At 39.2% G+C, this 24,705-nt stretch overlaps 1 protein-coding gene across 1 annotated transcript in view; it reads left to right on the plus strand.

Annotated features, from left to right (window-relative positions):
- Positions 1 to 24,705, plus strand: part of B4GALT6 (beta-1,4-galactosyltransferase 6) — a 68,223-nt gene extending 43,518 nt beyond the window's left edge. The window contains exons 4-9 of the mRNA XM_065932401.1: positions 2,988 to 3,112; positions 8,591 to 8,707; positions 16,869 to 17,056; positions 19,731 to 19,853; positions 20,136 to 20,237; positions 21,068 to 24,705. Coding sequence (XP_065788473.1) covers positions 2,988 to 3,112; positions 8,591 to 8,707; positions 16,869 to 17,056; positions 19,731 to 19,853; positions 20,136 to 20,237; positions 21,068 to 21,215 — 803 coding nt within the window. The 3' untranslated portion in view covers positions 21,216 to 24,705. The remainder of the gene's footprint in view (positions 1 to 2,987; positions 3,113 to 8,590; positions 8,708 to 16,868; positions 17,057 to 19,730; positions 19,854 to 20,135; positions 20,238 to 21,067) is intronic.

The raw sequence follows: 24,705 nt of genomic DNA on the forward strand, positions 1-24,705 counted from the left end.
ACAAGAAGGAAGTAGTCTCTCAAGATTTACTCACGGCTTCCAGAGGGGGCCAGGGCCCAGGGAACCGGGAGGGGGTGGGGAGGGCCACCCTCCGTCCCAGGTCAGCAGCCAGTAGATGGAGAGCAGGACAATACGCACCTCAGGAAGCTTCCCCAGGAAAAGCAGAGTAGGCACTTGAGTGATGGACATCCTGCACTCAAGTTCTTACCTCAGTGTCCAGACTCCGGGTGTGAGCGGGGTTATCACACTGTGAAACGCATAGGCAGCAACTCAAAGAAATGGTTGTGTTTTCAGAGAAACAGAAGTTGGTTTTTCTCGTCAACCCACCCCACCGCCACCTCCACTGAGTGTTCATTTTTCCTTCTCTTTCTGATCACACTCTTGCTATTCCCAGTGGTGAGATGTCTGTCCTGGAGCCTGTCCCCCACCCCTTCATACCCACCCCCCAGTAGTGAGGTTGCTATTACTCCTGGCATGACAGCCTCATGCCACTGGGTGATGTTTAGCCTTCAGCCAATAAGATATTAATGTTAAGATTCCAGAGCAAAGAGCAATAAACACATAGAAAAGATGCAGAGAGTCTCTGAGGAACTGTGAATGGGGGGCTGCTGGCAGGGGGAGGAAGGTGAACTTCGGGTGCCTCAGGCATCAGAGATTAAGTGATGGGCACTGCAGCCCCCTCCTCCATTGGAGAGGGAGATATAAGGCCCAATTCTTAATTTGCTGGCACATGCGTGTTCAAAATGAAAATTAAACTACAAATGATGCTGGAGCAAACTGCTGACAATAATGATGATTGCAGCTGTTGAAGCTGTAAAGCTGGGCAAAAGGCAAAAAAATTGGTTTAACAGTGCATAAAGAATACCCAACTTCGGTTCCTTATATGAACTGCTTATTTAGTCTAATTACTGTCATTTGGGGAATCATGCATACCAAGAAATGCATCAGATTTACTTGTGTGATTTTTATCTGATTACAGTTATAGATTCTGTCAGCTGAGTCATGACAGTCTTTGCTCATATCGACTGATGGATCTTACGTTTGATCTGTCCTTTCTCTGCAAGTTCATAGGTTAGGTAAACCTGACCTTTCTAAGATTAGCTACTTTGCATATCTTGTCACAGTAAAGGGTGGGTAGTTGGTTATAAAAGACAGCACACGTTAGAGGAACAGACACGATAAGATTTTTTTCCTAGCTTACTCTGTGTAGGAAAGCCATTTGCATTTTGAAATAACTTCTCTCTAGCATGCCTGCCAATGCAGGAGATGCAAGAGATGCTGGTTCAGTTCCTGAGTGGGGAAGATCCCCCGGAGTGGGAAATAGCAACCCACTCCAGTATCTTGCCTGGAAAATCCCGTGGACAGAGGAGCCTGGCGGACTGTAGTCCACGGGGTCGCATAGGGTCAGACGTGACTGAGAATGCACACGACAAATGAGACAAGTAATGCCTAAGTGCTTAATGGTAGTGACTGTGTTCCTGCCTGGTTAGGACGAGGAGGGAGGTGGGAAGATGGGCGGCTGTGAAATCTTATAGAATAGAAAGCAGCAGAGGAAAGGAACGGGGCTCTCTCAAAGAGCGACTGAGTGTTTTTCAGTTGTCCCTCGGTATCTGAGGAGCATTGGATCAAGGGTCAAAATATGAGGATGCTCAAGTACTTCCCTTACTCTGTCGGCCCTCCATATGTAGGCTCTGCATTCACAGATTTCAGCCAACCTCATGGATACAGAGGGCTGGCGGACTGCATGTGTGGAGTCATGGCCACTGAGCTCGGACACCTTGAAATAGGAAGCCTCGATATCTGTTTGTGTTTTATGAGATGAGGCGGTGAAAGAAGTTAGTCGTTAGTCCTTAGTTCTTGTTTGTTTGGTTTTTTTTAAGTTTATTTTTTGTAACATTTTGTTTTGTATTGGGGTATAGCTGATTAACAGTGTTGTGATAATTTCAGGCGAACAGCAAAGGGACTCAGCTATTCATGCATGGTTGCCAGGGGAAGGATGGAGCGAAAGGACAGTTAGGGAGTTTGGGATGGACATGTGCACACTGCTGTATTTAAAATGGATAACCAGCAAGGACCTGCCGTATAGCACAGGGAACTCTGTTCGGTATTATGTGGCAGCTTGGATGGGAGGGAAGTTTGGGGAAGAATAGATACATGTATACGTCCTTAGTTCTCGGTTGGTTTTGATTGAGTTAATGGAAATGGTTTTCCATGCAAGAGTCATTCCTGTTTCCATAATATATGTTAGAAAAACTGTTAGTAAAAACAGCTCCAGGAATATCATATGTTTGTTCATTTGGAGAGAGAGTGCCTAGTAGACCAGGAACATCTTAGAAGTCTATAGTGTTTACTTTGCATGTCAAGGTGATGCATGGTAGGTGCTCAGAATAAATTTGTTGACTTGTGTTTGCAGATTCTCTCTTAAGAAATGTCAGTAAACTGGATAACAGTAGTAACAGCTACATTTCCTGACTCTACCTTTGTGCCCAGCATCTAATGGGTGTGACCACAGTGGGAGGCAGATCTCTTCTTAGAAATAAGGAAACTGAGGCACAGAGAAGTTAGGTAATTTTCCTAAGACACAGAAGTTAGGATTCAGCTCCCAAACTGTGTAATTAACTTATATACAGGGCATTCATGTCTTCTGTGTTGATTATATTGAAACTAAAAATGGTTTTTTAATAGTTGATTAAATTGAAATGATAAGCTACACTGTCATGACTGCAAACATTTACTAAAGAATATTATAATATTCATCATATTACTCAAAAGTAAAAAGCTTAGGTGCTTTGCTTTTCTTTGACTCATGTGCCAAAGATAGTAGGGTAACCATATAATTTATCATCCGAAGTAACACTGAAAGGTGGTATATGGTAAAAACAAGACCAAATGGTACTACGCCAGCAAATACATTATGCCAACACGCTACTGATTGTTGTTTGTCTGACTTCTTGTTAAAGCAGTTCTTCACATTTTTGACCTTCTAGGGGGATTCCTCAATGTCAATGTAAGTGAAGTCAGTTTTGATGAAATTCATCAGCTCTTCTCCAAGGATTTAGATATTGAGCCAGGAGGTCACTGGAGGCCTAAAGACTGTAAACCCAGGTGGAAGGTAAGGTCCATTTTTCGTAAATCATGTGACTGTTACTTTGTATTCGAGAAAAGTGTTTTCAGTTCAGAATATATAGTGAAATCCCGTTGTCTTGATAAATTAAGACAATTTTGTGTTTAATGTTTAAGTATTCGCAGTTCACGTGCGGGTTAATTGTGTCACCTGTGAAGATGCACTCCACCTGTGCTTAGACACATGCCAGGCTGCTGGGTTCGGTCTCTCAGATCCTGGTGATTCGTTCCTCGCTTGAGACTGGCCTGGGAAACGAATGTTTTTTCTGGTCTGTTTGGAAGAGAGGCAGTGATTTCTCTGCCTCCCACTGCCGCTCCTGATGGTTACTGACGCCTGCAGGCGTATCCCCACCGAGGCCTGGAGCCATGGTTTCCAGTTGGGTCTAGCATTGGGGTTCCTAAGTCCCGGATTCTAAAGAGGCTGCTAGGCGGTCACTGCAGGATACACAAAACAACTTTGGGCCCTTTTTCACCTCTATTTCAGAAAGCAGAGTGTAAGCTTTTCATCGTTTTGATATGTCAGAATCCTGCTTTTAATGTTTTATTTGAAAAACTGTAAGGGAGTCGGCATGCCCCTGCTGCTTAAAAAAAAAAGAAAATTGTGGTTTAAGTCAGAGTTGCTCTCAACACCGTGAAACTGGTTAATAAATGCATGCCCATGTAATGTTATGTTTGAATAGGAAGTAGCATTTATGCAATTCAAGTGAAAACTGCATATGATTAAATTGGATGTTATATCCTGAAGGGCTGTGATGTATGTAGCCTTAATCTGGGAACATTTTTCAGTTCTTCTTTTAAATATTAGTATTTTGTTGAAATATTTCTCCTTTGGTACCAAAAAGCAATAATCACTCCTGGGAAGGAGAATTGTATGCTGTTAAGCTTTTGATGAAAGCTGTCTGACTTAACTGGCCTTGAATCCTTTGTGTTTGGGGGTGTTGGGGCTCTGTATTATTTATGTTGACATCCCTAATGTAGACACCAGTCTCTTGTGTAAGGTAAGCACTAAGCCAGCTTTGCTGAGTTGAGTTTATGAGACAGATAAATGCCTTGTTATAATTTATTAAATCATTTTTTTCCCTCAAAAAACGTTGTAAAACTGCTGAAATGGATTCCAGTACAAATGTTGGCAATACATTCTGTTTTACAGTTGCCTTATGCTGTTTTGCAGATCAGATTCAGATAATAAATTAATTTCATGATTGATTTTATCATGTTTATATATAAAATATGGCCCAATTTACATAATAACTACTTTTTAAAATGTCCTGGGCAAAATAAATTGTTTTCTTATTTGGGTGATGAGTATGTATGTTGAATGCTAATGGAAAAAGTGTCCTCAATCACAGAGGCTGTGGGAAAGTGTGGAGGTTGATCCTCAGATGTGTTAATACAAGTAATATATACCCCTCAGGTGTGCGTTGTGTGGTATCACAGGATGACCTGGGGTCAGAAAAATTGAGTATTTTGTCCTTTCTCTAGTGGTCTATGTCAGATGTTGCATTTTAAAGTGCTTTAGGGTTTGTTTTCTTCTCATTCTCCGGGAGAGAGGTATGTACCCCACACAGGTAGCTCCTGCTTACAGATTTTAGTAGACTGTTAACTCCAGTGGATGGGTAGGTGACACTGTTGAAAGTGGAGTTTCAGGAGCCAGCTAATTCAGGGTTCTAAAAATCAGCTTATTTTTATTCAAGAACTGTATGGTACTGTTGCTGTTATTAGAGTTATATCTGGTCTCAGCTTCTGAGCTATGCAGCTCAAGGTATGGGAGGGGATTTGGAGATAGCTCAGAGATGACTTGTACTTGCAACGTTTAATCAGATAACCTTCCTCCTGACCCAACCCCCTGTTAACATTCTGATAGTGTCCCATTTTAATCTTGGAACTGAGGTGAGAGAGAAGACTCAACTAGATTCATGTGAAACATCTGCTGCCAAGTTGATTCTTAATATTTGAGGGTTGTTTTTTTTTTTTTTAAGAAAACTAAGTTGTCTTAAAAAAAAAAAAAAACTCAGTTTTTTTTAACGTTTTTAACGTTTAACGTTTTTTTAACTGGCCATACGTTGATGGCCAGTTAATTGGAACTGAGATCTGCTAAAACTAGTGATTTCAGCAATTCCTAGGTATTCTGAACACCACAGGTCCCCATTGAAGGTTTAGCACAGGACAGATGCCTTATAGAGGCAAGATGGTTTCTAAAAGGGAGGTTGAAAGAGGAGGAAGGTAATGCTTTTCAGATCATTAAAGTGCTTACCTATGATGTTACCTGTGTTCCATTCAGGGTCCAGGTGGAGGCCGGAACCACTCTGATCTAAAACCTGAAGGCTTTAAAGAAGCAGGCAGCTGCTTGTTGGGCTTATCTGGTCAGAGGCCTAGAATTGTGTTTCTAGTCCGAGGTTCCTCGAAGATGGGTCTTGACCACCTGTTCCAGAGCTCTCTGGGGTGTTTGGTTGAGATGAAAATCGTTGAGCTCCTTCCTCAGACATTCTGAGGGAAGGCTTCTCAGCTTCTTCTCTGTTCTGTCTTAGTGGGTCGCAGACAGCTGGTGCTTCCTTCAGGTAGGCAAATCGGAAGCCAAGTCATTTAGGGACCCTGTAGTGGGAGGTGTACTTAAAGTCTGAAAGCAGAACAAAATCTTGGTGGGGACAATGTATGTAGTCAACATTTTTCTTACTAATCTCTTCATGGTGAGTGTAAGAGAAAATGAGCAGGGAAGAAAAATAGGTGCATAAATTCAGTAATAAGTTTAGTGATTTTAAAGAGGTGTGGAGAGATTCATGAAGATGACTTATTTTTCTGAAGATAATGATCAGATGTTCTCCATCTCCAGTGGAGATGCATCAACAGAAAAGTGGCTCCAGCAGCAAATTAGGGCACATGTAAGGAAGAAACTTCTGAAACAAAGGCTATCATACCTTGAAATAAATTACTGCTGCATACCGAGAGCTTCTTTTTCTAGAAAGTAAGCTGTAAACTATTGAGAGTCATTCCAAGCCACAGGAAGGGACATACCAAATGAATCTTTAGATGCTGTTTAGCTTTGTTTTAATAAAAACTTCAGGCATATTCAAAATCTTTAACATCTGCCTCATTAAAATGTGGGCATGTATTTGTTATTAAAATGTCAGTCTAACTTTGAACTTGCCATGACAGTGGGGCATTTTTTTCTCTTATAAACTCAGTTTCCACATAAGATTAAGAAAGGAAAAAACTCAGTATTTTAAATATTCCGTTGGAGAAATTACTGTGTTAGGGGCCATGACTACCTTTGTCTATTCTTATGTTCAATTGATAACTCGGCCTGATTGTACTTAATTAATACGAATTGTCTTTAATTTGACTCTACACTTTTAAAATAGCTTCTTTCCTTAAATGTAGGACTTCCCTGTATCTCAGATGGTGAAGAATTTGCCTGCAACACAGGAGACCCAGGTTCGATCCTGGGTTTGAAAGGTCCTCAGGAGAAGGGAATGGCAACCCACTCCAGTATTCTTGCCTGGAGAATTCCTCCTCCTGGACAGAGGAGCCTGGCAGGCTACAGTCTGTGGGGTCACAGAGTCAGACATGACTGAGTGACTAGCACCACTACTGCTTCCTTAAATATCTGTTCAGTTCAGTTGCTCAGTTGTGTCTGACTCTGCGACCTCAAGGACTGCAGCCATATCTGTAATTTACCTTAACTGCTTTTATAGCCCATTTATATCATAGGCTACCAACTTGTGCCAAATTCAAAACCAAGAAGGGCAAGCTCAAGCCTAATTTGCTAGAAATCGGGTCTCCTGCATTGCAGGCAGATTCTTTACCATCTGAGCCACCAGGGAAGCCCGAGGAAGTTACCACACTGATACATATCAAATAAGGTCAGTGGCAGAGGTCAGTACTCACCCATCCACTTCCTTTTTCTCCTTTTACCTTTCATAACAGTTTCCTGTCCTGAGACTAAACTTAGGGGCTCCTGAACTGCTCTGTGAGTTGTGTAGATTGGGGAATTCTGTAAATATGTTAGCAGTTGATCCTGAGGCCCATCAGCAAGTCCTCGGTCAGTACGGAGCACCCAGCACCAGCAGTGACCATTGTGTGTGGAATGGAAGGGACCCCCTAGCTCTGGGTTCCGAGTTGCTCTGGCAGCCTTGTGGTCCTTAGGCTGATAAGCCAAGAGATTCCTTATGGAGCAAACCAAAGGAGAATGGGGCCCAAAGTGTGGCTGGCGGATACGCCAGAACCTCTTTAGTTCCTGCCATGTACCAAGCCTGGCACAGTGTGGACATGAAAATGTCAGCCTCCAGCAGACATAGGTCTCTTTGTTTTTCCACTGTCTTTGTCATCATTAAGGAAAAATTAGTGGTGGAGTTTTTAGTTCAGATGTCTTCAATTTTCTGAAACCATCTTTTGTTCTCTTTTAAAATAAAACTATTTTAATAATCTGAAATTTTCTCTCATGTATGATCCTGGTAATGTAAAATACACAGGTAAACATTACTATTTTCTATGACTCTAATGTTATGTCCTGATTCTACAAGTAGGATTAGATCCTAAACCTATGCTCTGTCAATTATTTGCATCTGTTCATTCATTAGTAAAATGTGTTTGGTATAGTTGAAGTTTTAATCCCAGATTTTCTCTTTAACCAGTTTATTAGGCTTTATTAAAAAACCCAGAATATAGAATGACACATAAGCATTGTTATTAGGCATATTTTGACTCATACTCTTTGAAAATCTCATGATTTTGGAATTTATTATTTGTTTAGCATCCTTTTATTGAACTCTAGTTGATTTGCAATATCTTGTTGTGCCTTTTTATTAAATGAAAAATATTAATATAATTATCAAACTTCATTTATTTCCTTGCTATGTCTGTTAGTAATATCTCTAGGCCAGATAAGCCGTATTAAATACTAGATATTCAAGTGGACTCTCTTCTAAATTCAACTTGAAATCCATAAAGTTACTATTTATGATCTAATTAAAATCCTAGAATTAGTCTTGACACATCTGTCTCATTCACTCCTTACATATCCAATCCATGAACAAATCCTGGTACTTTGCCTCTTAAATGTTTCAAAAATCCATGTGCTACTATCCTGCTTGTCCTTCTCAAGCTACCGTTACCTCTTGTCTTGACTTTGCATATATTTTCTAATCAGCTCGCTGAGTCCGCTTTTGGTTTTCTCCAGTCGTGATTGCTGTCACCAAAGGTGGTTCTCTCTCTCCTTTCAAATCTTCCCATGACTTCTGTGGTTTTCATGGGATAAAGACCACTGTCCTTAGGACGGCCCGTTTATACCACCGCAGGTTCACAGGAGCGTAAGTGGTGTAAAAGCAAGGGGCCATGTTTGTTTCTGTTCACTGTTGAATCTCTGGTGAGAAAATGCATAAGTAAGAGAATTTCAAGGGTCAGTTTTTATCTTTTACCTCTAGGGCTTGCTGCTGTATATATTTATATATGTGACTGTTTTGTTTTAAAGGTGGCAGTCCTCATTCCTTTCCGCAATCGCCATGAACATCTTCCAATTTTTTTCTTGCATCTGATCCCGATGCTCCAAAAACAGCGGCTGGAATTTGCCTTTTATGTCATTGAACAGGTGAGACTAGTTTTCAAAATGGTAACTAGGTATACTAGAACTTAATAAACTCTTAGATATTGTGTGCTTAGAGGTGTTTAGTACCTTGGTTTTATATTTGGGTACAGTTCCATTTTGGATTGAACCTGTTAATTGCATATACCACATTTGGTTAATCCATTTATCAGTTGATATGCTCCTATCATTTTTAATAATCTAATGTCCTACCTATTCAAGTAAAATATGCATGTAATTATTCTTTATACTATCAGCTCGTTTTTTTCTCTGTAAATATTTTTGTCTTGGGATTCAATGTATACAGTTTCTTTTGGTCTTAAACCTCTTGGAAATATTCTCTATACCTCTGTGTTTTTCTTCTTCTGTCATCACCTAGTTTTGTACTTAAGGTGTCATCTTGGATTTCTTTCTTGGTCTTTCCCTCTTCTCACTTCCCAAACACTAGAGTCCTTGGTGAATTTTATCACTGATTTCTGTATATTGTTTCTAAAATGGTGCTGTTTTGTTCATGTTTTGAATACATTGTAATTTGGATACTTTCAGTTTTAACATTGTTGACCTCGTTTTATCCTGATTGTTCCTTCTTTTTACTAAATCTGACTAAAAGCATATTTCCTTATTTATCAGTAGACAGAAAGTGACCTAGTTTATATTAGATGCTTCTGATTTTTTGTTTTTGAAATATTAGAAAATATCCAAATTCTCTTCCTAAGATTGTTCCATTTAGTGTTTTTTTTCCCAGCTCCTTTATGGTTGATTCTCCATCTTTTTTTATTTTATTTTTTCACTCTTAGCTTTTTTGCCTACATTTCCCACCCTGGAAATACTTGGTATTTAATATAACTTAAACTTGGTCTGTATGTAAATCACCCTTTTAAGGTCTGTTTCCTGTTCATATGATGATGTATTAATATATAGTGCATATGTGCTTTCTAATGCAACCATCTATATTATGAAAATTAACTTTTTTAACCTGATAGTAAATTAAAAATTTTAGCCACTTTCATGGTACCCAAGGGACTTCCCAGGCGGCGCAATGGTAAAGAATCTGCCTACCAATGCAGAACACGTAGGAGACACAGGTTCAGTTCTTGGGTCAGAAAGATCCCCTGGAGAAAAATGGCAACCTACTCTAGTATTCTTGCCTGGAAAATCCCATGGACAGAGGAGCCTGGTGACTACAGTTCATGGTGTTGCAAAGAGTTTGACACAACTGAGCACGCGTACACAATAGCCAAACTTCTAGATCCATTTTACCAACTGCTAGTTTCCTTAGTGTGGACGATGAGTTACCTATACCTACCTGTGTCTTGAAAGGCCTTTCATCTGGGAGTCTGACACAATTGAATCACTTTGTGTATGTGATGAAAAAGTCTGCAAAGCAGCTAAGATCCTTATTTTCTAAACCTCTTAAGTCTGAATATCAGCCTTGATCAATATTAATTCAGGCTTGTAGATTTGATAGTGTGGGGCTTTGAGCTAGTAACATCTTTACCATGTAGGAAATGTGAAGAGTTATTTTCCTGCTGGACTGGTGCCTAGAAGAGCCAATCCATTGACAAGCAGCTCGGAACCCCCAGTTATATATGAAGTATAGTACACATATTTCTGTCTCTTCCTTCTTTGGCTATTGAATCAGACGTACATTTTGAGTGATGGAGAATGGTCAACCAGGATGCAACATTTGTGTCTTGAACAAGGGTGTTGCCATCTTCTGAGCTGTGGGCACTCAGAATAGCAGTGAGGAGAAATGGGGCTTCTGCTTTTGTTTCAGTTTGGTTTAGGGATTTGCTCGAGCATATGCGTGTGTGTGTGTGTGTGTGTGTGTGTGTGTGTGTGAGTGTGAGCGCTGTGCCACCATCTCGTATACCTGTGTGGAGGTTCCCCTCAGCTCTTTAGTGCCTTACTCCCAACCATGATGGATAGCCAAGCGTTCCCACAAGAGGAGACAAAGTCAATCTAACAAAAAGGATTATAGAAAATAGACACAGTGGCAGGAACAGTGAACATTTTTGAAAAAAAGAAATTAATAGTAATACAAATTCATAATCACTATCCACAGAGGGTAAAGGAAAGATAATGAACCTGTGAAATGAAAACAGGACTTCATTAAAAAAGAAAATCAGAAAAAGTTAGAAAAGGAAATGGGATAAGTGAAACAAAGCTTTCAGTAGACAAACTTAAGATAACTCTTAAACTAGAATCACAGCAGGAGAAGTTAAGAAAGTTAATCAGAAAGTACCAGTACAGCTCAGAGGTGACCATCTCCTAGATGGTCCCCAAGGATCCCTGCCTCCTCGTACGGCCTCCTGCCCCAGTGAATATGGGAAGCACTCTTGAGGAGTGACTGTGTGATTTTTGAAGCGGGGTCATAAAGGACATTGCTGCTTCTGCTTTGGTCTCTTGGATCTCTTGCTCTTGAGGAAGCCACGTGCCATGTCATGAAGACACTCAGGCAACCCCATGGAGAAAATTGACTTGCTAGCATATCTTGCTGGCCATGTGACTTAGCTATTTTGGAAGTGGATCTGCCAGCTGAAGTCCAGACATCACAGAGCAGTGATCAGGGATCTTTGTCAGAATATCCTATCACAGTGCTTTGAGCATCGTAAATGCTATGGTGTGATTAACCACCAGTTTTGCTGTGATTTGTTACACATCAGTTGATGAAGAATGTGTTTCCTAATCAGAGTTCTGGAAAAATATAGCAAAAAAAAAGAAAGAAAATGGGGATGGGGATGGGTAAAACAACCAAAGGAATAATGTAAGACTGTTTCCCAGAAGCAAAGACATGAGTCTTTAGATTAAAAGGGTCCACATGTATCCATGAATAAAATACAGATATATAAAGCGTATTACTTTGAAATTTTTTAATACAGATTGAAAAGAGAAGATAACAAAAACATATTGTAGGAACAGTTGCACATGATTATGTGTCAGAATCACATGAACCTTCTCAGCAGTGCTGAAACCTAGTTGATTGTGGAGCCACATGCCTTTAAAATTCTAGGGGAAAGTAATTTTTACCTAGAATTGTTTTACGCAGTCAGTATATCAGCCAAGTGTACAAGTAGACTGATGGCGTTTTCATTCATTCATTAGCTAAATACACACACACACACACATACATACATACATACATACGTATGTATGTGTGTGCTCAGTCACTTAGTCCTGTCTGACTCTTTACAACCCAGTGGACTGTAGCCTGCCCATGGCTCCTCTGTCCAGGGATTTCCCAGGCAAGAATACTGGAGTGGGTTGTCCTGCCCCCTCCAGGGAATCAAATCCCTGTGTTTTAGTCTTTTATGTCTCCTGCATTGGCAGGTGGGTTCTTTACCTCTAGAGCTACTTCAGAAACATATATATATATATGTATATGTGTATTTATATATATATATGCCATATAAATACATATATGTATATATTAATTTTCCCCCATGGATCCTAACATAGGAAGTTGCTGAAGGAAGATCCTCAACAAATTGACCTAGCCAGGAGAAGGGCAGAGCTGATGTAGGGGGTGCAGGAGGCGGCCCAGGATGATGGCCACAGCCGCTCAGACCAGGCCAGACAGGAGCAAGATGTGAGAGCAGTGGGAGCTAGAGCTGAGCTTGGAGGGTGGAGGAGGAAGTGATAGATGGTTTGATGTATTTGAATGATTGCATCAGTTATTAATAAATATAGCATGCCTCTTGGGGCTTTTGTACAAAATAATAACAGTTGTTTATTAAACTAAGAAAACTGAAGACAGTTATTAATCCCAGTTTGAGGAAGAAAACAGAATCGTAATTTATTTAACACAAATATTTACATAGTTGTAGTAATGCAAACATCATTGATTTAACAAAAAATTGTGACATAACTCTGTTGGGAGAGTGGATGGAGGGGCATTGAGTGTAGAGGTATAAATCCTCAGTAACCATGATAAGAAATCAATAGTGTCTAAAAAATGAATGAGGCAAGGGGATATCAGAACTTTCATTACCTTGAAATATAGAGATGAGTCTAGAATAAACTTCTAGAGGTTTATAAATGTATTGCTTTTGGAAGATGAAGGGGGGTTAGATATAGAGCTTATTTTTATTATAAGCCATTAAGTATTAGGTCCACATTTAATAAAAGCAATTTTTTATAATCTTAAAGGAAAGTCATTTGTTCAAACCGATGATGTACCAGTAACCACATTATAATTTAACTGCCTTTTTTTATCCTCTCCATCTCACTGGTGAGGAAAAACTTTAAAAAATAAAGTGATTTCTGTTATCTCAAGTTAGTGCAGGACTCAGAAGTAAAACTTGGTAATTTTGCACTCTTGAGGGAGCACTCTGGTGATGACTACATTGTGTATCTCATTTGCTTCTGTCATAATCCTTTTTTTGTTTTAAGTTTTGGAAATGATTTTGAGAAATATTGCTAAGGCATAGGTGATTTCACCCTGATTTTCTTTAGCTGTAGAATGAAAGTTTTTATTGCTAGTGTACCTTTATATAATTTCCCTCATAAGTAAAAGGAAGTAGTAATAATATAGGAAGTTGGATTCTGTGTAGTAAGTTCCCACTTTGTTTGTCTCTTAAAATGTTCTTGTCCAAAGAAGACATACAGATGTCTAACAAACACATGAAAAGATGCTCAACATCACATATTATCAGAGAAATGCAAATCAAAACCACAATGAGGTACCATTACACGCCAGTCAGGATGGCTGCTATCCAAAAGTCTACAAGCAATAAATGCTGGAGAGGGTGTGGAGAAAAGGGAACCCTCTTACACTGTTGGTGGGAATGCAAACTAGTACAGCCACAATGGAGAACAGTGTGGAGATTCCTTAAAAAACTGGAAATAGAACTGCCATATGACCCAGCAATCCCACTTCTGGGCATACACACCCAGGAAACCGGATCTGAAAGAGACACGTGCACCCCAGTGTTCATTGCAGCACTGTTTATAATAGCCAGGACATGGAAGCAACCCAGATGCCCATCAACAGATGAATGGATAAGGAAGCTGTGGTACATATACACCATGAATATTACTCAGCCATTAAAAAGAATTCATTTGAATGAGATGGATGAAACTGGAGCCCATTATACAGAGTGAAGTAAGCCAGAAAGATAAAGACCAATACAGTATACTAATGCATATATATAGAATTTAGAAAGATGGTAACGATAACCCTATATGCAAAACAGAAAAAGAGACACAGATGTACAGAACAGACTTTTGGACTCTGTGGGAGAAGGCGAGGATGGGATGTTTAGAGAGAACAGCATTGAAACATGTATATTATCAAGGGTGAAACAGATCACCAGCCCAGGTTGGATGCATGAGACAAGTGCTTGGGGCTGGTGCACTGGGAAGACCCAGAGGGATCGGGTGGAGAGGGAGGTGGGAGGGGGGATCGGGATGGGGAATACATGTAAATCCATGGCTGATTCATGTCAATGTATGGCAAAAACCACTACAATATTGTAAAGTAATTAGCCTCCAACTAATAAAAATAAATGGAAAAAAAAAGTTCTTGGTCTGTATCATAAACAAGAATAATAAAAATAGAAACTCTTACCTGGGTCCTATACAGTGGAAGTGACAAATTCACAGGATTAGATCTGATAGAGTGCCTGAAAACTACAGACAGAGTTTGTGACATTGTAAAGGAGGCAGTGATCAAAATCATCCCCAAGAAAAAGAAATGCAAAAAGGCAAAATGGTTGTCTGAGGAGGCCTTACAAATAGCTGTGAAAAGAGAAGCAAAAGGCAAAGGAGAAAAGGAAAGATATATCCATCTGAATGCAGAGTTCCAAAGAATAGCAAGGAGAGATAAGAAAGCCGTCTTAAGTGATCAGTGCAAAGAAATAGAGGAAAACAATAGAATGGTAAAGACTGGAGATCTCTTCAAGAAAATTAGAAATACCAAAGGAATATTTCATTCAAGGATGAGTACAATAAAGGGGAGAAGTGATACAAACCTAACAGAAGCAGAAGCTATTAAGAAGAGGTGGCAACAATACACAGAAGAACTATACAAAAAAGATCTTCATGACCCAGATAACCACAGTGGTGTGATCACTCACCTAGAGCCAGACATCCTGGAAGCAAAGTTAAGTGGGCCCTAGGAAGCATTACCACCAACAAAGCTAGTGGAGGTGATGGAATTCCAGTTGAGCTATTTCAAATCCTAGAAGATGATGCTGTGAAAGTGCTGTATTCAGTATGCCAGCAAATTTGGAAAACTCAACAATGGCCACAGGACTGGAAAAGGTCAGTTTGCATTCCAATCCCAAGGAAGGGCGATGCCAAAGAATGCTCAAACTACCGCACAATTGAACTCATCTCACATGCTAGCAAAGTAATGCTCAAAATTTTCCAAGCTAGGCTTCAACAGTATGTGAACTGTGAACTTCCAGATGTTCAAGCTGGATTTAGAAAAGGCAGAGGAACCAGATCAAATTGCCAACATCCACTGGATCATCGAAAAAGCATGAAAGTTCCAGAAAAACATCAACTTCTGCTTTGTTGACTACACTAAAGCCTTTGACTGTGTGGATCATGACAAATTGTGGAAAATTCTTCAAGAGATGGGAATGCCAGACCACCTTCACTGCTTCCTGAGAAATCTGTATGCAGGTCAAGCAGCAACAATTAGAACTGGACATGGAACAACAGACTGGCTCCAAATTGGGAAAGGAGTAAGTCAAGGCTGTATATTGTCAACCTGCTTATTTAACTTCTCTATTCAGAGTATATCATGCGAAATGCTGGGCTGGATGAAGCTCAAGCTGGAATCAGGATTGCCAGGAGAAGTATCAATAACCTCAGATACGCAGATGACACCACCCTTATGGTAGAAAGTGAAGAGAAACTAAAGAGCCTTTTGATGAAAGTGAAAGAGGAGAGTGAAAAAGCTGGATTAAAACTCAACATTAAAAAAACTAAGATCATGGTATCCAGTCCCATCACTTCATGGCAAATAGATGGGGAAACAGTGGGAACAGTGACAGACTTTATTTTCTTGGGCTCCAAAATCACTGCAGATAGTGACTGCAGCCATGAAATTAAAAGATGCTTGCTTCTTGAAAGAAAAGCTGTGACCATCCTAGACAGCATATTAAAAAGCAGAGACATTACTTTGCCGACAGAGGTCCGTATAGTCAAAGCTGTGGTTTTTCTAGTAGTCATGTATGGATGTGCCAGTCAGACCATAAGGAAAGCTGAGTGCTGAAGAATTTGATGCCTTTGAACTGTGGTGTTGGAGAAGACTCTTGAGAGTCCCTTGGACTGCAAGGAGATCCAATTAGTCCATCCTAAAGGAAATGAGTCCTGAGCATTCATTGGAAGGACTGATGTTGAAGCTGAAGCTCCAGTAAATACTTTGGTCACCTGATGTGAAGAACTGACTCATTAGAAAAGACCCTGATGCTGGGAAAGAGTGAAGGTAGGAGAAGGGGACGACGGAGGATGAGATGGTTGAATGGCATCACCCATTCAAAAGATATGAGTTTGAGCAAGCTCTGGGAGTTGGTGATGGACAAGGAGGCCTGGCATGCTGCAGTTCATGGGGTTGCAAAGAGTTGGACACAACTGGGCAACTGAACTGAAAGGAAAATGGTTGTAAGAAAGGTAGTTGAATTTTATGTAATAAGTTCCAATTGTTTTTGTCTCTAAAAATGCCTTTGTGTCTATTATAAGCATTTAGTAATACAAAGAGCCCTCTCTGGCCTTATTGTGTAAGAGAAGGGTCACTGCTTCTTGCTTCACTTTATTTCCTGCTTCTTTTAGTCTTGACACCATATGGAAAGCTTCACTAAAAAATGCAACCTGTATTATTTTCAGTGGCTTTGTTTTTTTTTTTTTTTCCTGGTCATAAATAACCTAATATCCTGATGCATTTGAAGTAAAACAGAAACCTGAATTACATCATTATATAAATGTGATGATCTCCCAATGGACTTGATAATAATAGTGTTTTTGCATGTTACCAAAGTATAAAATAAGATAATAATTCAAACAGTATGTTTTATAATCCTAAAGCATGTTTACTATTTTATCTATTTGATTTGGATGTATTTGTTTTTGCTATTTGACCATGATTCAACAAGTTAGAAAGCTACAGAAAAAAGTCATGGCGGAGCCTGAGTACATTTCTCTTTTTCTCTCTGTGTAGACCGGCACACAGCCTTTTAACCGAGCAATGCTCTTCAACGTGGGCTTTAAAGAGGCCATGAAAGACAGCGTCTGGGACTGTGTCATCTTCCACGATGTGGATCATCTACCTGAAAACGACCGAAACTATTATGGATGTGGAGAAATGCCACGTCACTTTGCAGCCAAGCTGGATAAATACATGTATATGTAAGTAATGGCAGTCTTCCTGATAGGGTACAATATGTTCGCGCTCAGTCACGTCCAACTCTGTGCAACCCCATGGGCTGTAGCCCGCCAGGCTCTTCTGTCCATGAAATTCTCCAGGCAAGAATACTGGAGTGGGTTGCCAGGCCCTGCTCCAGGGGATCTTCCTGACCCAGGGACTGAACCTGCCGTCTCCTGCCTTCACAGGCAGGTTCTTTACCATCTGAGCTACCTGGGAAGCCAGATATGGTGCAACATGCCTGCAGAATTATATCATTAAAATGGAAGCAGCGTTATGTGCCTGGATCTGAGGGGGCCCAGGAGCCTAGAAAACACCTGTCACTCCAGCCCACCTTCACAGGGAGCTGCTCCATAGAGTCACTTGTTATCCCAGTGCTTCCTCACACACAGGTTTCAGTGTGGGGTGGTAGGAAAGAAAGCCTGGTTTCTCTGGTCAAGGAAATGTGGGCCCAGGTTCTGGCTTTTACGTTTCGCAGCTAGAGGGCTTGGTTGTCCCAGGACGTGCATTTCTGAAGGCTAGTTTCCTTGTTCAGGAAGCTCTGCGCATTCCCAGGCTCTGGGCCGCCCCAGGTAAGAGACGGCACAGGTTGGCTCCTCTGTGTTCCCCTCCTCCGGGGATGTTCCCGTGCAGGGAAGGCCCTCTCCTGCAACCCATTTTCTCTTCTGAAGCTGTGTTTTCTTGTTAATATTAAGAAACATTTTTTTCATTTTGTGATGGAAGATATGTTGAAATGATACCATCATTGGAGCTGTGACAGTAAACTTAAGTTGACATTAAAGCAAGCAGGCCTGATCTGGGAAAGAGATCACAGTTTTTATTGACTAACAGAAGTGGAGAGGAGAGAAAATAGCTTGAAGCAGGGAGATGTTGGCTCCGGCACCGTTTCTTCTGCGGCCTGACCTGCAGTCGAGCAGGGTGGTGTTGGCTCCATCATTGTTTGACCTGCTGCCCGACCTGCAGAGCTGTAATAGGACCTGGCGAATCAGCTCAGAAATGAGAAAAGAGTGCTTTTTGTTTTTAAAACTGGTCATTGTCATCATTAGAAAATCTCCTTTTTACCGTGGTATCAGAAATCCAAGTCTGACATTACCTTGGGAAGATCACCCTGGTTCAGGATTTGATTCTTTGTACTTCTAGAAACTCAATTTTGGTCAATCTGCTAGAGTCACATTAAATTCAGGGGAATTGCTTTTTACTAGGGCTTTCCTGATAGTTCAGTTGGTAAAGAATCCTCCTGCAATGCAGGAGACCCTGGTTCAATTCCTGGGTCAGGAAGATCTGCTGGAGAAGGGATAGGCTACCCACTACAGTATTCTTGGGCTTCCTTTGTGGCTTAGCTGGTAAAAAATCCATTTTCTTTTCTTTTTACTAAATTTTACTAAAGATTTTTATTTAATCTTATAAATTAAAATTTAATAAATTTTAATAAAGATTTTTGCTAAAAAATAATCATGAGTGTCATAGAAATGAAGAGTTCTCAATTTTTGTTTGAAAATATTAATTTCTAATGAATAAAGTCATCTCATCTACCTAGACTAATCCTAGGACTTCCCAGGTGGTGCTAGTGGATGATAACGATGATCCTATATGCGAGACAGCAAAAGAGAAACAGATAAAAGAACAGACTTTTGGACTCTGTGGGAGAAGCCGAGGGTGGGATGATTTGAGAGAATCAAATCATTGAAACATGTGTATTACCACATGTGAAATAGATCGCCAGGCCAGGTTCAATGCATGAAACAGGGCACGCAAAGCTGGTGCACTGGGGTGATCCTGAGGGACGGGGTGGGGAGGGAGGAAGGTGGGAGGGGGGTTCAGGATGGGGGCACATGTGCACCCATGGCTGATTCATGTCCGTGTGTGGCAAAAACCACTAAAATAGTGTAATGTAATTAGCCTCCAATTAAAATAAATAATTAAAAAAAAAAAAAGCACCCAACCAGTCAGTGCAGGAGACAGAAGATACGTGGGTTCAGTCCCTGGTTGGGGGAGATACCCTGGAGCAGGGCATGGCAGCCCACTCAAGTATTCTTGACGGGACGGTCCCATGGACAGAGGAGCGTGGTGGGCTGCAGTCCATAGGGTTTCAAAGGGTCAGACACAACTGAAGCGACTTAGCATACAGACTAATCCCAGGGTTCATAGGGTATCTTAGAAGGGCTTGCAGGAATAGGCAGCTAGTTTTTTCAAAATTAAATGCTAGACTTGCTTTTTACTAGTTTATATTTATCCTCATCTATCTAATATTGTATTTAATAAATTAAGATCAGTTAATTTAGGAAATTAGCTTGGTAAAATCTAACATTGCATTAGCAGCTATTGATGTATTTGATCAAGTTTACTTTTGGTGTGAAAATAGGCCATTTTTTGAACACTAGGTTTTGAGTCTTACAAAGTAATAATACTAAATAGTGGTTTCAGTTACCACAAGTATTTTATGTAATACAGTTAGGTAAACCTATTTCACTAGAATATGAAGATGCTTTGTTTCTTGGTATGCTTTATACTTCCAAAAATATGATTTAATCAATATGATTGTTTATATGGAAATAGAGGTATATTTTGCAAAGCACATAAAAGATCTAAAAGTCGACTTCGTATGGCAAGCTGTCTTGATTTCATTTTTAGAATGCTGTTTTCTGCTTTCTTTTGTAGTCTTCCTTATAAAGAGTTTTTTGGCGGTGTAAGTGGACTAACAGTGGAACAGTTCAGAAAGATCAATGGTTTTCCTAATGCCTTCTGGGGCTGGGGAGGGGAAGACGATGACCTTTGGAATAGGTATGTTGAGGTACAAATTACTTAAAATTGGAATTTCTAGTAATTTCCTTTCTATTAAGTAAACTGCACTTTCTATCCCAGGAAAGGATTCTTTGGGATGGAAAATCTTTGTGGTTCCTAAATCCTGTGTTGTGTTTTTCCTTTTTTTTCATTGAGTGCCTTTTCAAATTACTGACAGCATGTGCATTCAAGCATTCTCTTGTATTTTAAATAGAACTCAATCATTCTTATGTCATATTTTATTTTCTTAATGTATTTTCATTTCCATACATTGTATCTTAGGGTTCACTATGCTGGATATAATGTAACAAGACCAGAGGGGGACCTGGGCAAATACAAGTCTATTCCTCATCACCATCGAGGTGAAGTCCAGTTCTTAGGACGGTAAGTTTAATATCACCTTTAGATAGCAAGGTTTCAAAGTTATTTAACATGTGAAAGATCTTTTATAAAATGCATCATGCTCCCCACACAAAAAAAAAGCTTTCGAAGGGAATTTTCTGTCGATACCATTTTTCTTTATAAAAGTAAAGCATTCTTGTGCTTGTTTTTTAAAAATAAGTTTTTAAGTTTGTTATTTTTGGCTGTGCTGAGTCTCTGTTGCTGTGTGGGCTTTTTTCTAGTTGTGGTGAGTGGGGGCTCCTCTCTAGTTGCGGTGCGCCAGCCTCTCACTGCAGCGGCTTCTCTCGTTGTGGGGCACGGGCTGAGGCCTGCCGGCGTCGGTACGTGTGGCAGGTGGACTCATCTGCCCTGCGACAGGTGGCATCTTCCCAGATCAGGGGTCAGACCCGTGTCTCCTGCACTGGCAGGTGGATTCTCCACCGCTGAGCTACCAGGGAAGGCCTTGTGCTTGTTTTGAAAAGATACACATGTATGTATACTTACACACACACACACACACCCTTATATATTAAAGAGCCTGGTTAATTGTTCATATAAAAAGTTTTTCCTTAGCATAAAGCCTAATGCATTTCATTTCTTAAGGATATGTAAGTTGTAAGAGTACAAGATAATTATTTTTCAGGTAGCATTTTCAGACTAGTAAAAATGCCGATTTAGAACGTGGTGTAGAAGGGTTTTTAATTATGTGTAAGAACCCAGAATTGTAAAGAGCTTTAAGTGCTTTACTGATGAGCATGACCTTGAGCATATTCTCATGTTTTTCTTTTGAAACCTGTTTCTGTTACTTTTAATTTTTTTCTCTAATGCTGTAGGTATAAATTACTCAGATACTCAAAAGAGCGCCAGTACATCGATGGGTTGAACAATTTAGTATACACGCCAGAAATACTGGTTGATAGGTTGTATACAAATATATCTGTAAACCTCATGCCAGAGTTAGCGCCAATCGAAGACTATTAAAGGAAGTAGCTCCCGTGGCAAGACCGCAGTGCTGGATCGGAAACTGGGAGCGCGCCCCTAGTGGAGGTCAGTGAATGGATGCGTCACAGCGCTCTGGGTGACGGGAGGAGCTGTGTTCTGTGTTTATTTGTGGCATTGTACAGTCAGCCTTCTTCCACCCGCCCATCTTCCACCTTGAGACACACCCCCTGGCGAGCACTGCAGAGACCAGATGCAGTTAAGTCCGGCAGTTAGAGGAGCTCCCTACGAAGAGAAAATTTTTATACTAAAATCTATAATTTAATTCAAGAGAATGCTTTATTTCCATTTAAACATATTTTGTACATATGTGATGTAAATTAATGTGTTCAAATTGTTGAAAAATAAGATGTGTTACAGTTTTGCATGTAACGGGTGATGCCTTTATGGGACTTTTATAAACATTTTTTATTTGCATGGAAGAAAACCTTGTAAATTTATGTCACTAAACAAAGGTTAACCTTGTGTGAAATGAAGGAACTGTCAATAATTGACAGCCAACTAATACAGTACACTGTTACACTAGTTTTGAGCTTTAGACCCTCAGCGTTTTGTGTGGAAGAAGTCACAGCTTCTGTACGGTCTTTAAGGGTAAGAAGAAAGGACTTAAATAGCTTTTCTTCCTACCAGAATTACCAATTTTTTTTTCCCTTGCTTGCAATCTCATCAGATTTTGCTAAATCACAACCGTATTATTTATGCATATTGCATGAGTATTACTAAGAAAATCTTAAAAGTTGTGATGTGACATGATATAAAGGACCTCTTTGTTAAACGTCTCTCATGTACCTCTGGTGTAAGTGTCAGGGATCTTGTGCCTCAAAAAATGTTCCCAAGGTTGTGTGTGGTTGTACACTGTATTTTTTTAATTCACAGTGAATAGCACTTTTATTATTTCCAGTTCAGAAGAACCAAAAAAAAATTTTCATTTAAGAAAAAAGCAAAACAATTTTTTAAAAGATTGAGTTATGGAAAACCCAGTAGTACTTAAAAATACAAATGAATTATACTATTAGATAAAAAATTAAATGTTCTATTTTTATGAAGGTAAATGCTTAGTAGATAAAAGCAGATTTTAAGTTTAATTATCAGACTCATAGAACTTCAAGTTTGGAAGGGACCCTTTCTAATGTTGGCTGGTTTCATTCAAACTGCATGTTATTTTTTTCACTTTTAAGATATTACATCTCTGGTGTTAAAATTTCCTCACTAAAAACACAAATTAATAGAATTATATTAAAATACATTACCAATTATTTAAATGCATTGGCTTTATTAAGACACTTCTCTAAAAACAGGTCTCTCTACCTGTTATCAAGTGTATTATATAATCTTGAATTTGGATGGCATTTTCATAACAAAACCAAACAGTATCCTTACTTGGAAAATTATCAGTTACGATTGACCAAAGATTCTTTAAAATGTCTTAAGATATTTTCACAAATTTAAAAGAAAAAATTACATGTCTATCAAATGAACCTTCAGTATTGAGGAACAAAATGGATTATTCACCTGACACGGATATAGTTATTTATCTCTCAGGTTGTAAGTTTAATTTTAAAATTGTCATTTTCTATGGCAAATATTGATAACACAAATGACTGCAAACGAAACCATAAAATAATTGAAATTCTTACACTTTGAGAAAACTGATAGCTCTCTGTTATAACAAATTTTCTACATTTGTTTCTTAGAATTCCAAAATATTTGTTTTTCATTTTTTGATGAAAAGTCAAACCTTCTGGAAAGCAAGATATTTGTTCTTAAATTGTGTATCTATCTCTCAGAGCCAATGTAGTTTTTTAATTTGATGGAAGAAAGTAGATTGAAAAAGTTAACATTTGTTGATCACTAACAAGATAGTAGGGGCATAGGAGCATAATTAACCCAATAATACTTAAATATTTTAGCCATGGGGAAAATTGGGGCTGTTTCTGAGTCTTAGTAGGAAAACATATTTTTCTGTTTAATATGGAGCTGCCCACAATTTTGGAATATTCTCATTTTGATACACATTTTTATAGTTTCAAGAGAATTCCATTCAACTAGTATTTGCCTTATTTTCTTGGATTAAGTCTACTAATAATTTTGTTTTAAGTGAGGGCCGTGACTATTTTGCTTTTTTCAGTTTTGGATACAGCGTGGCATCCTGAGAAAGCCATCTCATTAGTTTGCTTTTTGTCTTTTGCTTTTTAAGTGCAGACCTCAAATTGATTTTTGCATGTAAGTAGTAACTTTTATGTTTGCGTATATGTGATAGAGCTTTGCCAATTATCTGTATGAAAAGAGCTCTGTCCCATGATGGTGGTGGTGGTTTAGTACCTAAGTTGTGTCCAACTCTTTGCAGCTCCATGAATTGTAGCCCTTCAGGCTCCTCTGTCCATGGGATTTCCAGGCAGCAATACTGGAATAGGTTGACATTTCCTTCCCCAGGGGATCTTCCCAACCCAGGGATTGAAGTCTCTTGCATCTCCTGCCTTACAGAGAGTATCTTTACCAACTGAGCCACCAGGGAAGCCTGTAACTCTGTCCCATAAAAATTAACAAATACGTTACAGATGCAAGCTCCCTTTATAGTTCAGTGGATTAATTAGCATGCATGTATTGATTACCTACTCAATTAGGTGCAGTGCTAGGTATGTCCATAGAAAACATCTTGTTTCAGTTCTAAACAAATCAAGTCAAGCAAGTTAAAATCTTTCTAAAATTATGAAAACGTCTTCTGTTAACTTATGCATTATATTTTTTAGTCTCAAAGGCAAGAAATGTATATAGATAGACATAATTCTGAGCTCCCTATAGCACTACTGGGAAAGTTACACAGTGCCTTTTGACTAGAGAAAGTAGTAATGATTAATGGGCCTGATTGTAGAAAAGAAAAGGAAAAAGTGTACACATTTGCTGTAACATTATGTCTCATTCACAGTGGAGATTGTCATTTAAGTCTTTGCCAAAACTGGGGTTTAATGAATATTTTCTTAGTCTAAATATAAATTTCTGTTTGTAGTTTGTGAAAAGGTATTCCATAAAAGAAAAACCTTATTTGCAATATTATGTAAATACAAAATTATGTGTTACAACTTGCTTATTCTTCTTGCCTAGCCAAGGTATTGATATCCATTTTAAAACAAAATGGAAAAATATCCAGTTCAATATTCTCCTTCATTTTGGAGGTTCTGTGCAAGTCCAAGCAGGTCGTGTGTCGTTTTATTTGGCCTTTGTTTGCCTGTGTGATATTTCTTTGTGTTCTTTTCAGACAAATACTGGTACTCTAGATTTATTATCTTGTATTTGCAAATATGCCAATGAGAGAACTGAAAAGGTCATAGTGTTTATCAGAAAAAGGAAGTGTACTTAAGATTATTTTATTTATTAAGCTCTAAAAGGCTTCTATATAAATGCACTGAAATAAATGCTAGTAATTTCTTGTACTCTCATTTTTTTTTTTTTTTTTTGCTTCTCATGGAAATGT

Source organism: Muntiacus reevesi, chromosome 4, assembly GCF_963930625.1.
Source record: "Muntiacus reevesi chromosome 4, mMunRee1.1, whole genome shotgun sequence".
Classification (NCBI taxonomy): domain Eukaryota; kingdom Metazoa; phylum Chordata; class Mammalia; order Artiodactyla; family Cervidae; genus Muntiacus; species Muntiacus reevesi.